The sequence below is a fragment of the Lepeophtheirus salmonis genome, chromosome 6 (genome assembly GCF_016086655.4).
Source record: "Lepeophtheirus salmonis chromosome 6, UVic_Lsal_1.4, whole genome shotgun sequence".
In the NCBI taxonomy this organism is placed as follows: Eukaryota; Metazoa; Arthropoda; class Copepoda; order Siphonostomatoida; family Caligidae; genus Lepeophtheirus; species Lepeophtheirus salmonis.
This window is the reverse complement of record NC_052136.2, coordinates 9,672,404-9,694,155: the sequence shown is the minus strand read 5'-3', so window position 1 is coordinate 9,694,155 and position 21,752 is coordinate 9,672,404. Positions and strand designations below refer to the sequence as shown.

The following is a 21,752-nucleotide window of genomic DNA, read 5'->3' as shown; positions in this document are numbered from 1 at the left end:
GAATTTTGATAGACAGTAAGGTTTAAGTACTTTTATATTTTGTTGGCCCCATTTTGACATCTAATAGTTTATTATTGGACGTCAAAATAAGACCAACGAATAAATGGACTAAACTAATGAGTTCTTATTGCTCTCATTGACTAAACCTTACTGTCTATCAAAACTTTATCCCTCTTTTACCTAATTTTATTATATATTATATAAACTTAATATCCATTAAAAATACGTTATACAATCTTATTTCCTTTTTGTATATAAGAACTAACTTTTACAATGAATGGAATAAGATTTTTTTTTTTTTTGTAATTATCGTTCTTTTCTCGTTTCTAGTTAATAATAATAATTGTACAAATCTAGCCTTTTTTAGGGATTTTTAGTACATGTTACTTTAATTTGATTAAAGTAACATTGTTTATCATTGACATCTAGTAGTATTCATTGCAGATGTTCGTCTTTTTCTTTTATTTAGCCATTTGATGGAGTTTAAAGAAGATTTATTGGAAATGTGTTGATTTTATGTAGTAAAATATCAACTTTGATCCCCCAAAATGGAATCTCCTTCAATTATAATGTAATTTAAGAGGTCAGTGAAAACACTTCATAGATGGAGTAGTAATTTTTAAATAATTAATAATCCATTCTTAAAATTATAAATTCATCCTCCAAATATATCTGCAAATACAGTGAGCCCTCGTTATTCGCGGTTGATACAGAGCAGGACCTACCGTAAAAAGTTTGATACTTTAGTGAGGTTTGACCACAGTATTTACATTTGAATTATTCCTTTTGATTTTTCTGTATTCTATCTGCATCTTTATAACAACGCCATCACAGACTGTTGATGAAATCATTGCATTACAGTTAAGAAAAGTAATACACATAATATTTCTTCTGGATAAATAGTACTGTACATTGGCATAGGATTTTTCAACCTTCAACATATCAGGAAGATTTGTTTTCTTTTGCAGCTTAAAAAAAAAAGCCTAAATGAAAAATTATATATTTCCTTACAAAATTATCTCTTCAATAAAAAAGTATAAAGACCATCATTAAATAAGAAAATAACATATCGATTCGGAACGGAACTTTGTACGTACCTATTGTTGAAAAGTGTGGTTTCAAAACTGAGACCTTGAGCGTTTCATAAAAAGTCGAAGAAAGGTAATAGTTAAGATATATCGAATGAAGACGGGCCATTAATATTATAACACTATTTTTCAATTTATTAATCTAATAAATATGGAAAAATAATAGGAAAATAAATGACATGAATATTAAATTAAGTGACATAAACAGAGTCACTTGAACGATATTTATAGATACATAAATGGTAAAAAGTGAGACCAAATGACAAGAACAAAGAATGATAAAAAAAATATATATATAATAACAGAAAATTTTAGATCAAATAATCAATATAGATGGAAATAAAAATGGACAGAGAAATTGACTATGGTTTTTTATTTTAAAATTTGAGAATTTCCGAGTTCCATTTTATCAAGAGGACTTCTTTGAAATGCTTGCTTGACAAGTTTGTTCTCTTGGGTGTATTTACGTCTTTTACCATGTTGAAAACATTATCGGCATCATAATTTACAATGGGAACATTTTTGTAATTGCAGAAATTACTTTCTTCTGTATCATCAATATTCCTTATCTCAGTGGCAATTTTCCTAAGCTGAATGTATCCAAGGTTCTTTTCGATAATTTCAATTAATGCACTTTTAAGTGGTTCTAGTTCCATCTGTTTTTTTAAATTTTCGACTATGGATACACTATGAATCAATGGTATTCTTTCTTCCAATGCGGATATTGCGTCAGGAATTAGAGTGCAATTCTGATGAATTGTGAACATTTCCGAAAATGTATTTTCATTATTTAATATTTCTTTTAAAATATTAATAGAGGAATTGTTCTCATGTAGAGCGTTCACAAAGCCCTTTATTATAGTAAAATTTTCGACATAGTAGTGCACTGTTTTTAACCAAGTTATAAGAGGCTTGGTAGTAGCGTCAGGTGGTAAAGGTATTTGACACATAGTAGTAAAACCTCCCTTTCTTGTACCCGAGAGTACTTTCTTCATTTCAGAAATGAGTAGGTTAGCGGTGGGATATTGAGTACGGCAAAGTTCAGCTATTCGGTTGAATCCACTATTAAGGCAAGTGACGTGGATCATCATGGGAAACTGCCTCTTTAGGACATTTGCTGCTAAGATAGAGTAGGGAGCTTCATTTGTAAGGAACACTTTCAATCTCTCTTTTCTAAAATTGGAGCCCAAAGCGCGGAGAAGGCTAGTCACAGCTACTTCTTGAATGGTGCTACAGTTGGCGTTAACGACATTGCAGAGATTAATGAGGTAAGGGGTACCTGAAAAGGTTTCATCCAGTGGACCAATCAATACTGCAATTAAAGATCGATCCTTGATATCCGTCGTCTCGTCCAGTGTCATGAAAATATCCCTTCCGTCAATTTCGTCGCTGATCTTGGAAAGCATGGACTCACTTTCCACTTTCAAGGACTGAGTGATGGCGTAGCGGGAAGGAAGGGACCTTCCAGTGTATTTCTGGATGAAGAGGGAAAAGTTGTTGTATTCCACGATGGAGATGGGAACGTTGCAAGACACGAACATTTTCGTCAAGTCCGATGTAAAATCCGAAGATAAATCCATGTTGGATGACTCACTCTTGACGGAATTCTTCAAAAAGGCCTCGTATTTCTTAATGTGACATTGCCGCTCTGTGTGTCTCATGATAGGAAACAATTGTACTACACGGTTCTGATAGTTACACAGGCGGCAAGTCAGCATACGCGTTCCCTCCTCGTACACCCAGACATCGTCACCTCCGTTCGCGGCCAGCCAGGAAGATATATTCAAGTTTTTAGGCATTTTTGAATCTCGTGTAATTGGCGCGAAATATCCAATCCACAAGATGGGTCCCTCGCAAGAAACCCAAGAGATTCACAATAAATAACACCTTCCAAAAACACAAATACAATAATGCAGGTTGCCAACTGAGTCTTTTGTGCTCACTCCTCACACCCCGCCGCCTGCCGGGAATATCTCTTTCATTTTATACAAATTTTTACAATTAAAGCTGTATAACAAAGCAGCCACAATAGGTCATAGATAAATCTTTTTTCCACACAAGATGTCGCTTTTTATCATACCACAGATGACGTCATTCAAGAAATGTCAATTTATCATTTTCCCTTTTGCCGCATACAACTTTTTCTTCCCTTTGCAGAGTTTATCTTATTCTTTATTAGTTCATTTAAAAAGGGTGAATTTATAGAGCTAGAGAGTAGTTGCCAGTTACTCTCAGTCTATGGTCAACGCACCTAGCGGGGAAAAAAGTGTCGCTACAACAACTATATTGTACAAATATTGATCACGTGGTGCTTTGTTCGGTTACTTTTTTTTAAAAGTTTTACTTCCCATGAGTTCATTCTATTCATTTGTAAAACTCATTCCTCATTGGTTTTTTGTCTAATGATGTCACCTCTTCAGACATCAGCTGCTATTAAATACCTAAGAGATAAATAACATTAATTTATCTAGCTCTGTGACCAAATATAATTCAATGAATTCAATACAATAACAATAAATACGAAGTTAGGAGTTACGTATACACTGGGAATAACAATTAATTAACAACTATCTAATAAAAATAAAAGCTCGAAATGGGTGTTTCGACTCATGATGCCAAAATTCCAGAAAATGCTCCTACTTCCCTCCTAACGGAACTCCATCGGCAATTTGTTGCAGGATATAGTACCAAAGATAACTATGAGTATGTGATGTCCGAGTTCCTCCGCATCAATGGTATTTACTGGAGTGTGACTCTCATGGATCTCATTGACGCAAAGGAAGATCTGGGGGACCCTCAAGAGGTCTTTTCCTATATTAAAGAATGTTTTGATCCCACTAGCGGGGGTTATAGACCCGCTGCCAACCATGATTCTCACATATTATACACTCTGAGTGCCATTCAGATTGCTGCAATCTATGACTCTATGGACATCATACCCAAGGTCCCCATATTCTACATATATAATATATTTATTCAATACATTTCCTCATTTTCTACTTATTTTTCAGGCCCAAGTTACAAAATTCATTTCAGAGCTCCAACAAGCTGACGGATCATTTTGGGGGGATAAATGGGCTGAAAAAGACTCTCGTTTTTCATTTTGTGCCGTTGCAGCACTCAAACTTCTTCATCCAGAGTCCCCCCTCTCCGAATTCATACATGTAGATAAAGCTTTCGAGTATGTAATATCTTGTATGAATTTTGATGGTGGCTTCGGGACACGTCCTGGCTCTGAAAGTCATGCTGGAAATACATATTGCTGCACTGGATTCCTATCCCTGACAGATAATTTACATCGAATTGATGCAGATATTCTGGGAAGATGGCTTGCAGAGCGTCAACTTCCTTCCGGTGGAGTTAATGGTCGCCCTCAAAAGTTACCAGATGTGTGTTATTCATGGTGGGTTCTTGCTTCTTTATCCATTATTGGCAGACTACATTGGATTGATAAAAAGGCCCTTTCAAATTTTATTTATGCGTGTCAAGACTCTGAGACAGGTGGTATCTCTGATAGACCCGGTGATTATCCAGATCCATTTCATACACTATTCGGTATGGCTGGACTCTCTTTGATGGGCATTGATAAAAACATTATCAAAGAAGTCAATCCTGTTTTCTGTATGCCACAAAGCGTCATCGATAAATGTGGAATCTCTATTAAAACCATTGTGTAACTAATTAATTATTTTTATCTCCAAATAAACGAGTTTGGGAAAACATGTCTTGTTATGTATATATATGTTAATTGTGTAGCCAGATAGGACTAGGAAGTACATGAAAATGAAACTCATAATTCTTGATGAGTATTTTGAAATTATATTTAAAGCTTTTGCACGGAATTGTACATTGTAAATAAATCAGTAATTGTATTAATTATATTTATTGTAGTAATTTACTCGTTATTATCAACGTTATTGGCTTATATATACGCAAAAACTGTCTTATCTTTGGGTTATATTAATCTACCTATAGTTCATTTTAACAAGTATTTATATAATAGTTTTATCATTACTCCAATAATATTTTCTATCTATCCTTATATCGTAGAGTAGTGATTCTCAACATTTTGTATTACTAAGGAACCTCTAAGGTTAATTTTTTTTTTTTAAGGGGAACAAACAATTTTGTCCGAATATGCGTCTATGATTCTTTTTATTGGTTTTTTTATTTACTCTTTTTTAGTAAATATATTTCTTTAAGTCATCATTATCTTGCGGAGCATTAAACGGTGCAATAATCAACTTTGCATACTTTAAATGCAATTTAAGGCGCCTCAAAAGGATAAATAATAATAATTTGTTTATAGAAATTGACTATTATTTGTAAAAGAATACAAATATAATCCACAATCCATTTCGAGAAAAAAAATTCTAGCTTGTTATTATGTTGACGGGGCAAATATTTTTAATTGGAAGAACGGAGTTTGAGATTAAATATTTGATTAACTCAACCTATGTGACGTCACTCTACAACATTCCTTCGTCGTTTAATCAAATGAGAAACGTCATCTTCTAGCTCTGATTAATTTTTATTTATATAATTATAAATATAGAGTTGAATTATTACTGTATACGTTATTTTATGAAATAATAATTAATTTCAAAACCCGAAAATGTCGGGAAATCGAATTAAATCACTACTGAAATCATGGGAGGACTTTGGTCTTCACAGCTTCCAAGAAGATCTTGACTCCTTTGCCGCAGAAATCACGGACCGAGTTGACAAGTCGGAGGAATCCAAAGCTCAGCTTATAAATGAATATAGCAAATGGATCAATGATTCAAATGAAGTCAAAAGTCCAACATTAACACACTTAATCACTTCCTTTCAGTCCCAAGTAGATGAACTCACAAAACGGAGTACAGAGTCCGAAAAAGGGTTCTTGAAATTATATTCCAAGATTATCACGGATTTAAAGGATCCTGTTCCTGTTTTGATGGAGATCCGTGACTCGGTGCTTGGTAGGTTGAGTAAATATGAGGATTTGGAGATTGAGGTATCTCAATTAAGAGAGACTTTAAAGGACTATAATTCTGAAATTTCTAAATCAAGATCAAATGACAAAAAATTAGCAGATCTAAAAGTAGGTTTAGAATTTATTATAATGTCCTTGAATATACATTTCAGTTTTTGATCTCTTAGGCCAAAGTAGAAGCGTACGATCGCAACATCGATGCTACTTTACAGGAACGCATTGGTGAAGTAACTAAACAAATCGCCGAGGACTCGTACGAGAAAGTGAAAGAAATTAAATATGAAAATGACATGTTGGAAATGAGATTATCTGACATAGAATCTAGAAATCGGGATCTTCAAACAAAACATGATATGGTTCAGACAGAGCTATTTGATCTAAAACGTCGAAGAGAAGAAAAATCTGATGCTATAGGATCCGAGATAGACATTCTCTATGATGACTTGGAAAATACTCAGTCACGATTTGTCATTGCCGAGAAGGAAAATGAAGCTTTCAAGGAGGAAATTTCAGAATTGAAACGACGCATAGCTCAGGAAAGATTGTCTTCTTCTTCAAAAGAGGATGAGAGTGCAATTTCTATTCGAGAATTTGAGGCAAAAACCCGTGAAATTCAACGATTGATTAAAGAAAACGATCAATTTAAAAAGCAAAATTCGGCTCTTGAAGAGTATTATGATGATAAATTCAAGGAATTGGACAATGTGATAATGGATTTAAAAGAGCAAGTAAAGTATTCTGATAATCAACTTTCCAAGTTATCAGACTATGATTCTATTAAAAAAGAGTTACATATTTTCAAGTCATTAGAATTTGACGACAATCAGGAGGATAAACCCCTAGAAACACTAATACTTGGTAAGTCCAAGGAACTTCAAACGAAAAATTCACTATTGAGATTAGACAATGAACAATTACGATCAGAGTTTGATACACTTCAATCTAAACATCAATTATTATCTTCTGCCAACGATAAACAAAGAGATTTAATTGCTGAATTAGAAAAACATGTGGAAAGTCTACAAAATATATCTGATAGTAGAGGAGAGGCCGAGGGAAGATCTTCTACAGATATTCTGAATGATGCTTTGAACGATGAAGAAGGAGGAAATGTATCCAAAGACGATAATCAAAATTCATCGTCATTACTTCCTATTATAAAAGCTCAGAGAGAAAGATTCCGCCTTAGACATGAGGAGTTAGAAGAGCTTCAAAGTAAGCAGCTCCAGCAAATGTCTCTTTTGCAAAAAGAAGTATCTGATCTTCAAAGAGATAATGTCAAACTTTATGAAAAAATTAGATTCCTTCAAAGTCCGGGCTCAACTCATGTTAGAATATCTGGAGATAGCAGTGAAGTTGAGTCAAGATACTCCACGACATATGAACAAAACTTGAATCCTTTTACAACTTTTAATCGGCGAGAGAAGAACCGCCAATATGGAAATTTGAATGTTGTAGAGAAAATTATTTTATCTATGGTGCGTTTTATGATGTCGAATAAGACTGCCAGATTATTTATATTTATTTATTCTATGTTGCTACATGGATTAGTATTCCTTGTATTGATGAAAATGGCATACCATGACTCAGAATTAAGAGATATGGCAGCTGAATGGCACGATAAGTATTCCAAGCATATGATAGAAGTTCACCAGTCGGCCAATGTTGGATAATTTTTATTTTTTTTTTCATGTGTGACTTATTTTAGTTTTGATTATGTTTTTGAATTAATATTATTTAGATTTCGTTTTATCATGAATTTTGTCTTGGTTCTATTGTTTTTGTAGTTTACAATAAAAAAAGTCCTATTTTAATAAGTAAGTTCTACAATTGTTAGCTTGATTTGCTAGTGTAATATTCTTAAACTTAGATAGGATCATCATTTTTTTCATCTAAAAAGTAAAATCTAACACAATAGTTTATCAATAATTAATTAATACCATAAATGCATTTTATTGTAGAATATGGCTTGAAAATTATATAGGATGTATTATTTGCGATTAAAATGAAATTATCGAAGCTGGAATAAATAATTTAAACGCTCTGCGTCAGCATCTACTGATCTTTGAAGGGCTTATCGATGACAAAATGATAATTGATCGTACTAATTTAACTCCAAAAAAGGATGTCGTTTTTTTAAACAATCAAACTGCTAAGACTAATAATATTAGGAATAAAATTTTTCACTTTTAAAATAACTAATATCATATATATATTTTTTTTTGGGGGGGGGGAAGTTGGATTTTTTTTGGAAAATCAAACAAAATATTAAATTTTTTTTTTCACAGAATAATTCACAAACAATTACAGAAATCCAAAGCTATTTTCAAAAAATTAAAATTTTCAAGTTCCACAGCTTTTTACAAAAAATTATTTTTTTGGAAATAATTTCAAAATTAAATATCAAATATTAAATTTTTTGGAAAGGAAATTCAAAAATCCACAGCTATTCACAGAGTGTGATTTTTTTTTCCAAAAAATTTGAAAAATGTTATTTTAAATATAAAATTTTTTTTGTAAAAAAAATTTGAAAAAAAAAAAAAAAAATTGAGAAACTAAATTAAATTTCAGCTTTGAATTTTTTGAAAAAATTAGCCCCCTCCCAATAAAGAAAAATAAAAAATCCTGCAGACACCCCTGACTATCGATTTTTCTGGTTCCTTTAATTTGCCTTATCATTGTCTTGAACATTGATTGGTTCCCTTCGAATGAGCTCTGGTTAAACTGTAAACAATTCCCAAGAATTGATTATTGAATAATAAGCCCCTTGTTGGGAAGAATGGGCTTTTTAACTACCAACTAGGATTGGATTTAGAGGAGAAGGAGTTATTCTGGTCATTTTCTACAGGCCCGCACTGGATTTTAAAATATTGATCCCTTAAAAAAAAAAAGTCTTGTGCCGCATTTTATTTTATAAAAAACTTAATTCAAAATTAAATTCAAATTTCAAAAAAAAGAAAAAGAAAAGAGATTCCTATATTTATTTTTGCACTGGTCCCCACTTGAAGTAGACCAGCCCATTTTTTTGACTAATTCATTTAAAGTTTGACAAAATTGGAAAGTATACTTTGGTGTAGGCTCGAACTTGTTTATGGATGGCTGTTGACATAATATATATCTATGGGCGAAGGTTATAAATTAACAATTAATATATTAGGAAGTACGCTTGTCTTAACAGCCCGTAATTTATTTAATCAAGTATTTGTATAAATGGATCCTAATATCCTACATATCAAACCATGACTCATGATGCAAAATAAGCTTAAATGATACATTTTGGTTTATTTTTACAATTATATCTTTTTTATTTCTCAATTTCTTTAGAAATAGGTTCATTTGGTGTATACCTTTTCTGCCTCATTATCTAATACATAGGGGGAAATCAATTCATCATTATGACAAAATCTTTTCAATCGTTCCAAATGAGACGAATTATAGTTTCTATTTATGGCGAAAATAAATGCATCACATAGGAATTATCTTTATTAAACATGCAATGTTTCCCCGTATCGTATAGTTTTCTACATTATGAAAACAAAGTAGCTTATAATGGAAGGCATTACTGTTCTTTTTATTCAAAAATATTTGATACTTGATTACTCCCCCCACCTCTTATTAGTCCAAGGGATTTTTACTAATTAGATATGAGTAGACTTTGTTGTACTACAATTAATCTATCTGACCTAGAAAATATATTGAAGCGAAAAAATATAACAATTATCATAAATAGAGCTGTAAATTATATAACCTGCGGGTAAGTAAAAAAAACTAACCTCAAATTTATATGTTAATCTGAACTATTTGAAGAATGTTTGGGAGGAGAGCCGCTTAACTATCCCGAAATTTTATTACATCAGCTGCAAGTATGTGTTAGGGGGAGAATATATAGCTGATATTACATTTTATTTGATTAGCAGCTATGAGAGAAAGGCACTAAACACAAATGCAACTCTGTATCACACCAGGACATAGGGAGGATCATTTTTTTTTAAACTGTCATTAGTTTCACAACTTAAAAGAAAATTCAATGCCCGGGCAACATGACCTAGGTAGTTACCTAAGACGAATATTTCCAAAGTATTTTTGATGTAATACAATAATTAATATCCATTTCTTGGTGATTAAACAATCTTAACGTCGTTGTTCACTATACTATGGTTCACCAGATTATTTTTTATTACGTTCATTAATCATTTGTTAACGTTTACATCATAGGTAGTGTTGGATCGGTCATGGGACCTATTGCTTAATCAGCCTTCCTCCTTTCAGTCTGTTTTAGGCCAATCTTTTTTAACGTTCAACGGTCTTAAGCAAGGTAGATCCCGGTTAAGGTTCAGTGGTTCTAAACGGTCCCAGTCTTGGTTCTTTCATTTCAACAATTTCGGGCTTGATTCTGCTTTATCGGTCTCGGTTCTTTTTTTATATAGGTTCAGTTCGGTAACAAGTACTTAAAATATGTGGCGTCCCTAGAAAATTTGTGCCCAGGAAATGATATTGAATACAACCAGGGCCGCAGTTACGTTTATACGCAGAGTGGGTAGTGTACCAAGTTCCGGCAGGGGTCCCGAAAAATAAAGTTGCTTAAGACAATGGTTTTACACGTAGAGGCCGAGAGGGGAGGCTAGGGGGGTGTCAGGAAGATGAAGAATTGAGGATTGCTTTCAGTTCTAAATAACGGGGTCTCAGTAAAAAATGTATTAGTCTAGAGTAGCCTCGGCATAGTAAAACTTGTGAAAATCTGGCTTAAGAAATATTCTAGTTATTATATTATATATAGGCCACCTATAAGCTTAGTAGTGGACCTGGATCCATAATCTAACCCACCCCTTCCCTCTTTTATTTACTCCATCTGGTGCCTAAAACCCCTTTTCCAGATCCATAAGAAGCCCTTTACTATTGGAACTAAGATACAACTGTATCATCACCTTCCCACGTAAAAAATCATTGGAAAACGCTGCAATTACTCAAAAAAACTCAGAAAATTGGCGTACTGATTAAAGCTAATTTATTTTTAATAATATATATACATTTTATTGTCTTTATATATTTCATATAGGAACAAAAGCACAAGAACCGAGACTGATAAGCAATATATTGTTGTCTTGGTTCGACTTTGTCGGTTCCAGTTCTAGCAGTTCAAGAACCGCAACTGCTAGAGCCGATAAGGGCACAACCTTGTTCTTAAGTACAGATTGGTGTTGCAGATATAACAATTTTATTATTTTCTTCAATCCTATTTAGGATTAGGGTGTTCCTCTGAGTTATTCATGAGCACACTCACACATAGCTACTCTCTCAATACTTAGACGTTCCCTCCTTAAAAATAAAAAAATAATAATAATAACTAAACCTCATCTAAAATCATTTTTATATTTCATACTTCCTTTAGCATCTATTTTAATATGATTTAAACAAAACCCATACAAGATTTTAATCATTTTATACAAAGCTCCCTATACCTATATTTCTTTATACTGTATTGGTATATGATATACACCAGAGAGCACTATTTACATTCCCCCCTGTGACTTTTTTTTCATACATACCGATACACCTTGCTCTATTAATAAGATTTAAAAAAATATACACCCTTTGCAAAGCTACTCTCTTTAGGCTACGAATACTTAATAAACATCAGCTTAATGAGGCTAAAAGTTCATGGTAAGAGTATTTGGGGGGGAGGCTATAATATGACTTTGCGGTTTGCCTTGTTTAACTGTTTTTTTTTATAAACTATTTTTCTATAGAAGTATGTATTCAATTCAACACAAGGTTTAGAAATGTTACAAAGTCTGAAAAAAGTCAAAATATGAATTTGAAAATGGGCTCTTACGTTGTGTATGGAGTGTTTCTTCCCATTAAAACCTTAATTATTAAAATCCATTCGGTATTCACGGAAAAATCCGGAGATTTGTGGTCGAAAAATAAATCCGTCTTCTCCTAGAATTGCACGTACTAAGAACTGATTTATTAACACTGGCTTATTAAATATGACTCACGGATTTTGATTATTATCATTGAACTCAAATTATGTCTCTCTTCATTTAGGACTGTCGTAGTTTCAATCACAGAGTCTACACTGTTCTAGATGTGAATTGTACATGGCTCAGTGACGGGAAAAGAATGAGCATACCACAGACTTGACACTTTCTCATAATTTATTAGCGTCTACAAACTTCTGAAGCTGTCAATCATTTTTTATATTTTTTTCACTAATGAAAAGAAAAATGTTCAAGCTTCCTAAATTTAAAAATAAATTATCTATTAATTAGGAGGGGCATTTTAAGTAATGAAATCAAGCTGTATATTGCAATTTTTTTTTTAATTTTTGCAAGGACAATATATTTTAAACCCTCCAGGGAACCTTTGAGACATAAGAGTGCCAACTTTAACATTTCTAAAAAATGAGTTTGCCAATATCAACAATAATGTTCACTACAAAAAAAATTCACAGACTACGAGAATATGTTCTAATTTGGGCATGCCAGTGAATATGCCTCTGCGTGTCATGGGTTGCCGACCCCTGCCCTAAAGCATTATTAAGGTAAATGTCTTTAATAAAAAGTCATCAAATTTATTATTTAAAAAGATATATATATACATATTTATGGCGTTTTATGCGTGATAAAAATTCTTATCGATCAGATGTTCGAGCATTTTAATACGAGGGAAGAAAAAAGATTAGAACACTCCCTCTTTTGTGGCATACCTATATTTTATTCTTAATGTTATCTGTGTGTTTGGGTTCAATTTTTTAGAGATTTCGTATTTTTTTAATATTAAATGAGTAAAGATTAATAAAAGGGATGATAAATTTAGGGAAAAGGTAGAAATATTACCTTTAAAATAATCTTTTGATAGAGCCTGGACCAATTTTAGGAGAGTACTTGGAGCACTTTCTCCAGAACTGGCTATTGAATACGGGCCTGGTGTATACACACTAAGAAGATATTTTTACAAAAAGACCATCACAATGGAAAAAAGATTGACCTTTTTTACAAAAAGGGTATTTTAAAAATAGAAAGAAATATTTATTTCGAAGAAAAGTCATACGAGAAAGATTATAAAAAAACTATCAAAAAGGGGCGGTTAGAAATGTTTTTTATTCTTTGAAAAAAAAGAAAACGAAGAGGCCTGCATTTGACTTTTCTAAAAAAAAGTGAATTTAAAAGAAAATAAATATTTGAAAAAAAAAAGAAAAAGATAAGTAAAAATAGCGCCTGCATATTTATCTTTAGCCTCATCACTAAAAATAGATTCTTTCTACATCTAATAAGATGTAATAAAAAAATAACGCCAATTGAAGAGTAGGACTGGAACCGTAGAAGCCCTTGGCCCCTTCCTTTGGGAATTTTCTATACTTAACTGAATGCAGAATTTTCCCCTTTTCTAAAAAATTAAAATGCCATGATTTTGAGAATAAAAAATCAATTTCCCTTTTTAAAAAAATTTGCTATTCGTTACAAAAAGTTATTGTCTCATGTCAAAAATTGACATACATAAAAAAATCAAAAAAAAAAACCAAATCGGAGAAAATGGAAGAAAAGCCCAACCCCAATAGTCCTGCGGACGTTCCTGACAACGACACCATTGTATAATCCCCTCTCCATTTCCCACTTGAAAATACATTCAAGCACTGTTGCCATCAAATTACTAATTTTGAATAAACCCACGAATGAACATTTTTTTCATAACTTCACGAGCTTCTAATGTAAAAAAAAACATGAGATAATTTTGGACCTTTCCTAACAATATTTTCCTTCTGGAAATAAGAAATTCCTTAGTAATTATTATATAATTTCTTATGCTGGAATTTATCGGGATCTCACAGAAGGAAAATTTCCCGGGAAATAAGAAGCTATAAAATTTATGTATATGCTTTTTATTTAAAATATATATATATATATCAAAGTTTGTTAAACATTTCCAACATACATCTTAAATTGATGTGTCTTCTTAATTTCTTTTCAAAATAAGTTGAGACAAAATTAGAGACGACACTCAAATGTAAATAAATATATTAATCATGTTTGAATATGTAAAATATATTTTTAAATGAATAATTTATTTTAAAAGTATTTACAAGTTAAATATCGTGAAATCGTGTATATTTTGATAATGTTAAAAACACAAAATACACATGGTATCCCTGGCGTTTTGAAAAATGTTTTTGAGGAGAGCAGCTGTGACAAGGGAAAAGAAAATAAATAAGGACATAGATAAGAATTACTCCGATGTTGATCCCCAATTCTACTCTGAGTCCAACAAGGACTTACAATTATAACTCTGCAACAAATCTGCAGGGTTACTCTCCGTCTTTTATGAGGACAAACGAATGTTCAATCTGGTTATGCATTTAATTGAATGTAGTAGAAAAGGAAGTTCACTCTTCCTGAATTAAATAACATTGACAACAGTTCTGGATAAGGAAATTGACTCTTTAATTTGCGAACTAAAAAAACAAAAAACGGACGTACTAAAAAGTAAAAACGATTTTATCACTATTTATAATTGACTACATACCTCATAATAACATATGTAAAACATAATACTATTTATTATGATTTACGTGTAAATCTACAATTAGTTTATTTCGTCAAAGATCAAGTTTTTGAGGCTTATTTATATAAATTGTTCATTATCTTTTTGCTTGAGTTATTTTCAGATAACTTTGATGAATGAAAAAAATACCAAAATACACATTAACAGGTCAATTCGTTATCCCATTTTCATAAAACCATAATTATTTATGCTTCAAAAAATTCCTTTGACATAAAAATAATTGAAAAACCGCGACACTATTCCTTTTCAAAGAAACCCATAAAATATGTTGGTTTTATAACCTTTAAATTACATTTTCTCAAAATTGTATGATCGTATATAAAGATATAGCTAAGTATTACCTGCCGTTGCTCGGGCTAAGGAAGGAGAGAGAAATCACATTGAAAATGGTCAAATTAATTGGGAAAATTAAAAAAATATATTCAGAAAATACTTCTATATACCAGTAATTACAATATGAATGTTTCGTTATTGTCAAAAATATCCTGATAATTCAAATTCTAATTCTCTTGGGTTCTTCACACTATATCAATCCGGTTAAATAAGTTAATTTACAAATCTACGTAACAAACAGAATAAAAAAATATACAGCCGTCTAGAAGAAACATTAAGCTGAAGTTGCTGTCCTAAGACTGATGGGTTACCTGTATTATGTCATTTAATCTCAGATATCAAAACAAAGTAGCTCCAGAATAATAGTAAATGTATGTTAGGGTCTTTCATGTTATCCATTGGCCCATATTACACTAGTTAACCTTACTACTATAATTGAATATAGATTTTTTTGTTCACCTGTATTATTTATATCAGTTAAACAAACGATTCCATCTTTGTATATCTAATCTAACTCGGTTGCAATCAATGTTAGTTATTTATTGTACCAAATAATTTTCGACTAATCAATTAATGTTAAATAATTTTACAGAGCTGATAAGCTTTGACCTAAATTCAACCAAGAAAAAGATCCATCATCTATTAAAGTCTGATAATATTTAAGGCTTCCTTTTATATTTGTGCCGAAGATTACCTAAGATTTTAAGTTTCATTGTATTTTCTCCCATTCATCTATATCTATTCAGGGGCTTCCGGAGTAATATCTTTTTAGGGGAGGAGGTTTAATTTTAAGTTTGAAAATATTTCAAACTTAAAATTTTACAACCATGCCTTAATTTGATGAAAGGATCCTTTATTGGAAAATAAATCCTTAATAAATGAGTAAATTTGTTTTCTTCTATTTTCCAATTAAAATTATTTCTTACAATGCAATAATTTCCCCCACCACCCCTTAGGACACTCCTGCTATTTAATATCTAAAACAAGAAGAGATTTCATAAAACCAATGAAATTCTAAATTATTAGAATTACATGGAATAATCATGCATGTAGCTTAGCTTGCTTTTTCGTGTTTCTCTCATGAAGGATGAAGTCAAAAATAAGGTTGACTCATCTTTTCCACCAATCACTCATTTAATATTAATCTCATGTATTAGTATGTGTTAGTATTCTATCTATTCCTAAAACCAGAATTGTGAACAGAATGCAAACTTGAACGGTGTTCCATGCAACGTGCGTTCAATGAATGGAACAGAATTGTCTTTTTGAACGCTATAAATGAGATTTTACCGTTCTGTTCCTATAGTACTTACAAATAATTCAAGAAATCAAAGTTTAAATATTTTTGTATACTTTTTAAATATGATTTAAAGGGGTGATAAAGCAAAAACAAACGCTTGGGGGGGGGAGGAACACATTTTGAAGGGTCTTATCTAACATGAAAGTTTCTTTTAATTTGGTCAGTTCAATAATTATGAATCATACATTTGGTGAATGTAAGAAAATGGCCACTAAAAATAATAATCGGATTATAAGTAATGACATTTCATCATACCCTAGAAATACATACAATTTTGAGTTTTTTTTTTTTTTGTCTCTCTGCCTGTCATCTAGGATAATTAGGTATATAGATTTATAGATGTTAATTGTTTTGTAGCTGAAAATATATATTAATAAATCAAAATTTGTCTTTCGGTCTGTATGAATATATGACAACAAGGCACGGGTTGCGTATAAAGTGCTCCATGTTGTATATCATAAATATATTTTGATCTAAGAAATACCAATTTAGTCGCCTTAATGATAAATTACAGGTGTGTCCATAGCATCATACGTGTATACAGGGGGAACTGTATATAGTGCTCCCTCATGTAAATCATATAAATAATTCAAATGTTAGAAAATAGAACGTAGTAGTGTTAATGAAATATTGCAGGCGTGTGCGTGTATAACAAGAGTATTGTTTCTGTTTGTTTTTGTTATTGGTTTCTCATGTATCTCATAATTAGTGATGAAAATCGTGTGTATAATGGGCATGTTAACAAAAAAACAACAACATAAAACATAAAATCAACATGCGGCAACGTTGAACATTTGAAGAATGTTTTAGGGGAGATCAATTACAATTAGCCGTGACGAGGGAGGAAGGAGAAAATGATATAAACAAGGACAATTGCTAGAATTATTCGGATATCAATTCTCGGTAGTGTATGTACAGTGTACACTCTCTTCCTCGTTTCTCTCAGTCGTTCCTGGATTCCCTGTATTAATAGTTTGTGGCTTATCAACCTCGTCAAGACACAACATCCCCAATTCTACTCTGAAGAATAAGGACTTTCAATTATAACTCCATGACAAGTTGTCAAGGTTACTCTCCATTTTATGAATACAGGCGAATGTTCAATCAGGTTTTGAATATAATTAAATCGATTTAGGAAAGGAATTATTTTCGTGTGATCATGAAGAATAGAGAGTAAGACTGAGAATTTCTTGTGAAATTGTCTTCTATATTATTAAAGAAAAATTTATCTATAAGTCGACACCTAATTACTCCGAGCCATGTCGGCCACTACTGCGTGTAATATAATAAATTAAGAAAGACAAATATTCCATTAACATCTCGACTCGGATCTGGATATGGAGCATGATAACTAAGACTTGACTTGCACTCGGAATAGGTGATTTTGAATATACCTCTACTTAGGTGCTCTTTAGCTCCTTAATCCTTCATTACCCTCATCAAGTAAGATATTTTAAATAGTGTGTTCTACCCATAATTCATGAGGATCTAATTTGAATAGCCCAAGACACCTTTCTATGTACAAAGGCGGGAAAATCATTGTTAAGGCTCATATGTATGTGTAAGAAGAAAAAAAAACCTCATAAAGCTTTTATTGTTAATATTCAAACTCTTGATTGTCGACCAGAAGTTCTTGACAACCAAACACCTGAAGGATTTTCTGTTTAATCGGATTTAAATCTTTAAAATAGTATGTGCCATAAAAAGTAATGTATTTAAAGTAATATCCATTAAGTCTTTTTATTCATCCAAATGTTAAAATATATTTTTCATGGTATTCACCTTTACAATGTTTGTATAGTACACAGCGCACAGTAGAGTTTTTACTTTTTGTGTATATTTGAAGTTATTTTGAAGCAATGAATGTCTTTGTATGACTGAGATAAGGATAGCTATATGTCGCCTTCCTTGGTATGAGACATGTTATATCGTATACATATTTTCTTACCCGTAGCCTATATTTAATTATATTAAGGTATTTTCTAAGGAAGGTAAGACATGCTTTCTCCTAAAGTTTAGGTACGCAATTTTTAAGCACTCCCTGTATTATGGTGAACAACCTCCAAATTTTCCCCCTCCAATTAACAGGAAATTATGATTTTTTTTTTTTGCAATATTAATTTGCTTTACGAAGTAAGTTACATTAACAATATAATTATATATATTTTTCATGTTACCAAAAAGTGTTTACTAAGGATAATACCATTCAATATATTACTCAAAAATATAAAGATAGTAAAGCTCCAGGGCTGGATGGAATTATTGGCAAAGTTTACTCAACTTTTCCAAGTGAGATTGTTCCTTATTGTTCCTTTTCTTTTAAAAGTCGGTAAAATGATGGAAAATTACGGTAAGATGCCCAGTTCACTGACAAAGGGAAAATTGATCTAATTCAGAAGAAAGGAGACGGTTCCGATTTTAGACACTGGAGACCCATTACGGTACTCAACGGTTCAATCAGAATTCTGTCTGGGGTAGGGCTGAACAAGAGGAGGAAATTCTCGATAAAAGGATTTGAATTCAACAGAAAGGTTTTTAAAGAAGAGGAAAATACATAGTATCTCTCGAAATATTCGTGTTAGTATTGACTCGGTTGCAGAAATGCAAAATATTGGAGCTGTAATTGCGATCCCTTTCTCTAATGCGTTCGGTTCTATTACACACGAACAAACATTAAGAGCTCTTAAAAACCACCTTCCTAGGAAGTTATTAAATCCAGTACGAGTGTTATTATGTAATGGAACATCTACTATATCAATTAATTGAGTGGAAAGTGAACTAATTACGCTCAGCAAAGTTGCAGGGAGGGCTGTCCTTCAGCCCCACTGTTTTTCGTTGATGCAGTCGATGACCTGGCCGGAGGTGTTTTAAGAAAATTTGGTGGATATGATATAAAGCTAGCAGGATTGAATCACGTGATAGATCTCTACGCTGACGATGCCACTTTAACAATAGAGGGTAATTCTGAGCCCACAACTTGTGAAAAGAATTGAAGTTTTACTAAATTTTATTGAAAGGTTTCAGAAGGTTTCGGGCCTTTCTATCAATAGAAAAAAAAACTGCCATCTAACCCATTGGACTGTAGAACCCTTCTCAAGGTCGAAGAGTCGCCTCCTGTGAAATAAAAAGGCAGATTGAGATCTTGGGTGGTATCGTTTGGAATAGAGACGGTGGGGATGAAAAAAACTGGAAGAACATTTGCTCAGTTGTTCCTCCAAGATTATGTAAATCCTTCAATCTTCAGAAACGAATAGATCTGTACATAACATTATTGGTGCCTGGGGTTCTATACAAAGCCACATCTTGCCATTTTATAGGTGAGAAAGCAATTATTAAAGAAGAAAAATGGTTCAGCACTCTATTTGATAAAAGTTACATTCCTGTGATTAAAAGACCGAAAAGTCAATATGGAGGTGGTATTACAAGACTTTCCATTGTCATTCCTAAACTTTACATAGGAATTTTAATAAATCTAACAAGAAACCCGGACACTGAATGATACCGAACTGTGACATATAGTGAGATCGATTGGAGGATCATGTTTAGGTCAGACTTGACGAACGATACCACTTCCAGGATATCCCAAGTTTGGGTTGCAGGCAAAGACTCATTTGGAATTTTGTTCCAGTTTATGAGAACGATTGATGTGATTAAAAAAATCTTTGGAAAAAATGTTTCTTTTTTAATTTACCAAACCCAAAAGATCTAGAAGACAATGCCATTAGGAAAAAAGTTTATAGCTTAGACGATTTCGAACAACTTGTACCTTTTCTTGATGGTAAATTCATATACCTTTTTATTATCTATGAAAGAGCATAAGTTGCCAAAGATGTGCCATCTAAAAATGTCCAGCCCATACAACAGTTTGATAGGATATGAAAAAAATACTTAGCAGTACTTAGTCTCCCTCAAAATTGGAAAAAAAAAAGATCGTTCGATCCTTAGCAAAAATCAATGACAGAAGGAAGATTACTGCCCAACTCCAGATCTCTGCGGACTGTATCAGATTCACAAGATCGTGTAAAGACTATGGCAAAATCTTCAATTCGACAGTCCATGCGTTTGTGGAATGCCAAGCAGTCAGCATTTTAAAACGTTTTATAATACCTATATAATCGGAAATCACTCTCAAAATGTGCATTGAATGCTTTGAAGGGAATTATCCTTTTTGGACTTGGAAGACGCGGGACTACCTCAAATGTTAAAGTAATAGAGTTCGCTATTCTCAATGCGAAGGCTATTATTGCACAAAGGATGACAACGTACGAACAGCTACAGTCCTACGAAGTGAGGAGTATTCTACAGGCAGCTGCGGCAAGGTATGCACCTTTATCACTGAAGATACCTTCCTTGGGACTCGACGATTCCTGGACGACGGTTGGGAGAGAGATAAAATACTTCCCAACTCTTTCTTTGCAATACTATAAGATTATGAGGAAATTTAAAAAAAAAATTAACAAACCTATTTAGTAAATCTTATGTTATTATTGCTTGGTTGTTTTTGGTTTTATTTTGATTTAATGTGATACTGAAATGTTAATTTTACATTTAGATAGCTAAAAATTTCAACTGTATCTGTATATACACATCAACTCCGGAGTTATATATGTATTCACATATTAATAAACAGTGAAATAATAATATAAAAAAAATTGTTGTATTTCTAAATCCATCTCACGAGTCCAGGTTTTGCTGTCCTACGCTGTATATAAAACCCTGCGGACGCCCGTGAGTAATTTTATGTATTCTACTCCTAACGAACGCCATAGTTTCTCCATTTTACTTATTCAAGACTATTAGAATGTTAATTAAATGTATAAAAGTATAGTGATTTATTGGTACCAAAATGTTGATGGAACATTTGGTCCCGTCCTAAATCTTAAGGACAAATAATTAATTAATTATTATCATTTATTGATCAATACTTCCCGTTGGTGTGTACTTTGTTCCAAGAAGTTAATGATGTGGAATCAGTCAAATGTAAAGTACACAAAGAAATGATATTTTCTTTGTATTAAGATAAAAAAGTAAATTAACGATTCCTTTTGAAGGGGTATTAAAAGAAGCACGTAGTAAGAAGTCCTTTTTGTTGTTTTTGTCAAGAGCTCATATATGACCTAGTTACAGATATCAAAAGGAGTATACTAGGTATCAAGTTGGAACCTCTTATTCTATTTCAATGAACCATGTTAGAAATGATATTGTTTTTAGGAATATATTCTTATATTTTAACAAAGGTTTGTTGATTTCAGAGGGGTTTTAAAGTGCCGAAGAGTGTTCAAGTCCCATACTTTTAAAATTTAAAATATTGACAGGTTAAAAAATTAGAGTAAATTGAAAGTTTTCTTTTCGAGAAAAGTAAGAGCAAAATTTAAAAAAAAAAATCAAAAATCAAAATTTTTTCCCGTTTCAGTCAAGATAGCTCGATTTTTTTTTTTGCAAAATTGTTCCGAAATTACAATAATAATAATAAAAAATAAACAAAGACAAA

General features: G+C 32.2%; 2 protein-coding genes across 2 annotated transcripts; both read left to right on the top strand.

Moving 5' to 3' along the window:
- Positions 1-3,467: 3,467 nt before the first annotated feature.
- Positions 3,468-4,969, top strand: LOC121119675 (geranylgeranyl transferase type-2 subunit beta). Its single transcript, XM_040714411.2, has 2 exons — positions 3,468-4,032; positions 4,100-4,969. The coding sequence occupies exons 1-2, from the start codon at positions 3,682-3,684 to the stop codon at positions 4,763-4,765; spliced, it is 1,017 nt and encodes a 338-aa protein (XP_040570345.1). The 5' UTR covers positions 3,468-3,681; the 3' UTR covers positions 4,766-4,969.
- Positions 4,970-5,509: 540 nt separating this feature from the next.
- On the top strand, positions 5,510-7,887 carry LOC121119946 (protein CASP). The gene is made up of 2 exons (XM_040714791.2): positions 5,510-6,174; positions 6,234-7,887. The coding sequence occupies exons 1-2, from the start codon at positions 5,704-5,706 to the stop codon at positions 7,737-7,739; spliced, it is 1,977 nt and encodes a 658-aa protein (XP_040570725.1). The 5' UTR covers positions 5,510-5,703; the 3' UTR covers positions 7,740-7,887.
- The last annotated feature ends 13,865 nt before the right edge of the window (positions 7,888-21,752 follow it).